This window comes from Fukomys damarensis, unplaced genomic scaffold, assembly GCF_012274545.1.
Source record: "Fukomys damarensis isolate Sample0158 unplaced genomic scaffold, DMR_v1.0_HiC HiC_scaffold_26, whole genome shotgun sequence".
In the NCBI taxonomy this organism is placed as follows: Eukaryota; Metazoa; Chordata; class Mammalia; order Rodentia; family Bathyergidae; genus Fukomys; species Fukomys damarensis.
The window spans coordinates 3555263-3561262 of record NW_022900938.1 but is presented as its reverse complement, the minus strand read 5'-3'; the positions used below and the strand labels follow the sequence as shown (position 1 = coordinate 3561262).

The 6000-nt window shown below is 43.9% G+C and overlaps 1 protein-coding gene across 1 annotated transcript in view; it reads left to right on the top strand.

The window, feature by feature from the left end:
• The first annotated feature begins 2753 nt into the window (after window positions 1-2753).
• Window positions 2754-6000, top strand: part of Ccdc150 (coiled-coil domain containing 150) — a 63980-nt gene continuing 60733 nt past the window's right edge. Inside the window, 2 exon segments of the mRNA XM_033756265.1 lie at window positions 2754-2916; window positions 3026-3177. Of these exon segments, the coding sequence (XP_033612156.1) occupies window positions 2899-2916; window positions 3026-3177 (170 nt within the window). The 5' untranslated portion in view covers window positions 2754-2898.

Here is a 6000-nt window from a genome sequence, read left to right as displayed (position 1 = left end):
GTATATCTAAATTCTATCAAAAAATTGAACAAATCTTTTAGTTGTAAAATTAAATCCATTTACCCTCAAAGTTATTGATAAGGAGCCGCTCCTGTGATACCGCTAGTTTTTCTCTTGTTTCCATGCACCTTTCTTGTTCATCTTCACGTTTTTTTTGTTTTCTATGTAGATAGTGTTTTCTTTTTTGGTATGTCTACTAGTGAGTTTTATTCTTTGCCACCTATTTGCTTGTAGTGCAGAACCTCCCCCCTTTTGGTACCAGCATTTGAACTCGGGACCTTGACACTTGTGAGGGCCTGAGCTAAATCCCCAGTGTGCAGGACTTCCTATGCATTTTTGTAAGACTGGCCTTGTGTTGGTGAATTTTCTGTTTTTGCTTGTGGAAAAGACTATTTCTCCTTCATTTCTGAAGAGTATCTCTGGTGGGTATGCTATTCCTATTTAATAGTTTTTTTTTTTCCTTGCAGAACTTTGAATATATCGTCTCATTCCAGCCTATAAAGTTTCTGCTGAGAAATCTGCTGTTAGTCCAATGTCCCCATTGGACTACATGTGACTTGATGTTTTTCCCTTGCTGGTTTTAGAATTCTCTTTGTCTTATATTTTTAATTGACTTACTATAATATTCTTTAAAAGGGACCTTTTTTGCTGCATGCATCTGAGATCCTTTGAGTTTTCTGAAGCTGGATATGCAATCTTTCCCAGGATTTGGAATGTTTTCAGCTATTTTTTTTAGATTTTTAAAAACATTCCTTTTCCTTTTCTCCTGACATTCACATGTTACAAGTATTTGTTAAATGGTGGTGTGACTCAAAACGAACCAACTTCCCTCCCTCCCTTCTCTCTCCTCCTCCTCCTCCTTCCTCTTTCTTTTTCTCCTGCGTATTTCAGAAGAACTGTCTTTAAGCTCAGAAGTTGTTTCCTTTGTTTGGCTTAGTCTGTTGTCTGAATTTATTCTTCAGGTCACTTATTGAATTCTTCAGCTTGAAGAGTTCTGTTCTTTTCAGTAATCTCCATCTCTGTTAAATTTCATATTTGTATCGTGAATTTTTTCCTACTTTTATTGAATTATGTGTATCATTGAATTTCTTTAAAGTCATTTGAATTATTTTCAGGCAATCTGTCAGTTTCTTTTTCTTTGGGATCTGTTGCTACAGAACTGCTGTGCTCCTTTGGTCTTATTGCCTTGCTTTTCCACCCTGTGTCTCTCTGTCAGTGTTTGCACATCTGGTGGGTCGGCTGCCTCTATCAGTGTCACAGGGCGGCTTTTACAGTAAGAGACGCTCCTCGAGATGTGCTCTGAGATAACCGTGGGCATGCTGCATTGGTCTTTGCCTCAGGTAGACACAGGAGTGTCGCGTCCATTTATCTTCTCAGCTCTGGTCATTGTGGGCGCTGCCTGCGGGTGTCTCAGTGGCCCGTGCTGCTGGCTGTGTGGGATTGCTTTGCCAGCTAGGATGCAGCCCTCTTAAGCAGGGTGGGTTTGTTAGTGGCTCATGCTGTGGGTGTGGGGCCCCTGTTAGTTTTCAAGGTCTGTGCAGGGGTGGGGTTGCTCTGGAAGGCGCAGGCAGGTGCACTGTCTGTCAGCGTCTGAGGACGATGTGGGGCCAGGCTGCCCTGGTGGCCAGTGCCAGGTTCTCAACATCTGAGGGTTGTGCGGGTCCCTCTGGAGGGCCTTGGGTGGGCTGCCTGGCTGCTGCTTGTGGCTGTGGGAAGGTGAGAGGTTGGGAGGCTCTGCCTGGCTCCTCCCCAGGACCTGGGCAGTGGAGGCACTCGAGGCAGGCCACCGATTGCTCCCAGGGCTGTGAGAAAGTGAGCAGCTGGGGCCACCGAGCAGTGTGTACGGCCAGGTTGGCTGAGATGCCAGAGCAGCTGCCCAGCTGTTTCTCAGGACCCAGTGGGCAGAGTCACAGGCAGGTGCCCCACAGTCAACCATTGGGAGGACTGGACTGGGGGGTTGTGACCGGAGCTGGCCTCTCTCTGGAGCAGTGTGGCAATGAAGGTCCTCATAGCTTCCCTCTGGGGTAAGGCTGTGAGGCCGCAGGCTTTTCCGGAGGCAAATACTGCAGGTGTCTGTGGCATTCAGGGGAGCTCTGGAGGCCTCCTACTAACCTTCTCCACTCTGCGTCCAAGGTCGACCTCAGCAGAAGAAATGGCAGGGTGGCTGCTGTGTGCGTGGTTCCCTTCTGTATAAATTCACCAGGCCCCTCGCTCTGCACCCTCCTCTGCCACCTCTGCGCTTTGCTGCTGCTGTCCTCAAGCACACCAGTGGGATACTCTTTGCTTGTTTGGGGCCTTGTTGTGGAGAGACGTGCACCAGGCACCACTAATCAACCATCTCGCCAACATCTTTGTCTTCGTATTTCCCACTTACTTTCACTGAGATTTGGGAGTGGAGCCCGGAAATTTCATGTCACTAGCTGTGGAAGGGTCTTTGTTTCTGCCATGAAGTTAAGGTTGCAATTTTTAAAAATTGCTTCTTTTAATGTAGAATACTTAGTTGGCAAATCACTTATTTTATAACATCTCTTCAGAGATCTAAGCATAGAACTTTTTCAGAAGGGCTAACTGATAATAACATTATAAGGAAAATACCTGGTTACCAAGAGTTGCTAACAACTGTCTTAGCCAAGTCAGAGCCCCAAGTGTGTGACTAAGAGTAGCCATAGGATAGACTAGATTGTGATGCAATAAGCAGCCACCACCCAGCAGTCTCGGGCTTAGTGACCCGAGCCAGTTGCTGGACTGTTTATCCATGCCATATGGCAGGCAGGACATGGGTCCTTTCCATGTCATCTTCACTCTGGGACCCAGCAGAGGGAGCAGACCTCTCGGGGATGTTGCTCAGCTAAGAGGGAGGGAAAGACAGAGAGCTGGTGAAGGACAAGCTGGTCCTTCATGCCTCTGCCCACCAAAGTAGGACACAAGGCTGTCCTGACTCGGCAGGACAGTGATGCATAGCAGGGCAGCAACTCTTTTCAGCAGTAACAGGACCTCCCGCAGTAATGTGTGTCTTGGATTTTAGGTGCACATGGACACTACAATGTGCGGGCCGCTCATCTCTCCAGCCCACATCAACACCGAAATATTCACGGTGCTTCAGCAAAGGATGGGAATAGTTGATCAGACCAGCTCCCTGAGGGATGACCTAATAATGCTGGGCTGTGGGGACAGAAGGTAACAGAAATGAACCATCTCTGTGCGGTGAGGGACAAGTAGTCACAATGATTTGGCAGATGAGCTACGGATGTAGGATGTAGCTAGGGATGTAGGGATGAGCTAGGGATGTGGGAAAGCATTGAAGATCTTGAACATTAGTGAGAGGATATTTGTGAGACAGACTTGTCATTCTGTGATAGTGGCCACCACCAGTTCTCTGTAGTTATTTCGAATGTGTTAATTAGATTGACAACATAAATATTCTATACACCTTCAACATGAGATTAAAAATGCGCAATTTTTCATATAATTAAACATTTTTGCTGCTTATTTTAAAATGTTATGTCATATGGTCTTTACTTTTTTCTCCCATATTATATTTTTTGTTTTGCTTTGTTTTTGTACTGGGGATCAAACTCAGGTCCTTGCTCTTGGAAGCCACTGAGCTAAATCCCCAGACTTTTTTTTTTTTGGTACTGAGGATCGAACTCAAGTCCTTGCTTGCACTTGCAAGGCAGTTGCCAGAACCCCTGAGCTAAATCCCCAGCCCTCCCATGTTTATTATAAACTAAAAGACAGACTTCATAATTAGAATGAGGTACTCAACTGTTTTTGCCCCTGGCATTGCTAGGAAGTTGTTGGCTTTAAACGTTGGGTTGTCTGTGGCCTGGGGAATCTGGGTGCTTATGTAGTGATATGGAATTTGTTGGTGCATTAAAAAAAATTCTCTGCCTCATTAAGACATTAACACTGTTCAGTTGCTATTAGAATATGGAATAAGTATATTTAATGATTAGATTTGGTAAACTGGGCATGGTGGCGCATGCCTGTAATCCCAGCACTCACGAGGCTGAGGCAGGCAGATCTCTGCATTTTTAAGGCTGGCCTGGGCTACATAGCAAGACACTGTTCGAGAAAACCAAAGAAAAAATTTTTAAAAGAAATTGATGCAAATGTTGGGTCTGTTGGTAAAACAATAGGAATGTTTGACTTTGTTTTAAACTTTTCTGAAATCATATGCATATATTGCCTCCATCCTAACTTTAATTCTTAGTTCACTCTTATAGAATTGATGTTTAACATGTCGTGACATACGGAAGAAAGTTTACAAAAAGTCCACCTTGACATAAACAGCACTGTAAAGTCAGTGCTCTTCTGCCCCCATTGAACTCCTGCTCTCTGTCCTTAGTGCCGTGTTTGAGTTTGGAGAGGCGGATGCACACTTGTTCATGAAGGCTTTAACTTAGTTTTTATTTACTTTTTTGAATTTAGTTTTATTTTTAATTGACCAGTTGTATGGATTTGTGGATATTTTAAGTGAAACAGAGTCTCGCAGCTCAGCTGGAACCTGCTGTTTGAAGTGGCCCAGGCAGAAGAGCACCAGGGAGGGGTCAGACTCCCCACTGCGGGGCTGAATTGCAAGCTCAGGGCTCCAGGGACACCGCCTTGTGTGAAAGTTGGGAGTGTTTTTAGTCCTTACCCTGAGGCCATACTCACACGGGAGGTAGGAGCACACAGAGACAGTCTGGGACCTCCACTTGGGTTTCCTGTGGGAAGCTCTCTCTTCTGGGTCTGAAGTGAGGAGGTCATCCTGTGACTGAGAGGTGGTCACTTTTATACGTTTGTGGGCAAATATGACTGCAGCAGGAAAGCAGGAGCTGGGACTGTTAGGCAGAAAAGTTGTCTCGGGGTTTTTGCCTCTGGCCCCAGATGGAGCCTCTCCTGTGGGGCAGAGGGTTAAAAACTGTCAGGTGTGGCTGAGCGCTGCTTCTGGTATGAGAAAATTAAACATGTTTAAAATGATTTCTGGGCCAAGAGAAAATCATGAGCCCTGACCACAGTGGGGTACACTAACCTTATGATACACGTATACACCGTGGAATGATTTAAGTCAAGATAAGTAACGTCTCTACACCTCACATACTCATCTCTGTGGTAAAACCATTTAAAATCTCTCTTTACAATTTAAAAATACCGTACGCAATACATAATTTCTAACTATAGCCACCATATTGCACAGTGGAGCATCGGAACTTATTCCTCTATTGCAATAAAAAATTCAGACTGAGGGGCTAGGGATGGAGCTCAGTAAGTGTTTGCCTAGTATGCCGAGGTCCTATTCCAGGTCTATCCCGACTACAAAGGAAGGAAGGAGAGGAATTCCTCCTAACTGAAAATTTGTACAGTGCACACAGCTAATCAGGTTGGAGTTGACTCTTGTGTAAGGGTCCAATCCTTTTGCATATGGACAATCTGTTTTTCTAGAACCATGTAATGAAGAGATTGTCCTTTCACCACTGTGCGTTCTTGTACCTTTGTTGAAAATCATTTGAACGTAAACACATAGGTTTACTTCTGCACTGTCTGTCCGATTCCAGCAGGTGATGTATTTTTTTATACCAGTACCATGCTATTTTGATTAGTTCTGTGACATAGGTTGAAATAGGTAGTATGATGTTTTTAGCTGTGTTTTTGTTCTAGACTTCTTTGGCTATTGTGGGTTTTTTGTTATCCATAAGAATTTTAGGATTTTTTTTATCTGTGAAAAGTGCTATTGGAATTTGAATGGGGATGCATTGACTGTGTATTGTTTTGGGTAGGATGGACATTTTAACAATTCCAGTCACAATCCTGAGAAATCTTTCCACTTAATCTGTGTCAATCTTAATTTCTTTCATTAGTGTTTTATAGTTTTAGAGTATAGATCTTTTATCTCTTTGGTTAAATTTATTCTTAATTTTTAATTTTTAATTTTAATTGAGTTTATTGGTACACTTTAGGTATACAGTACAGTTACATTCATTATTGGGATCTTGCACCTTTACATGACAGGTCTTAGTT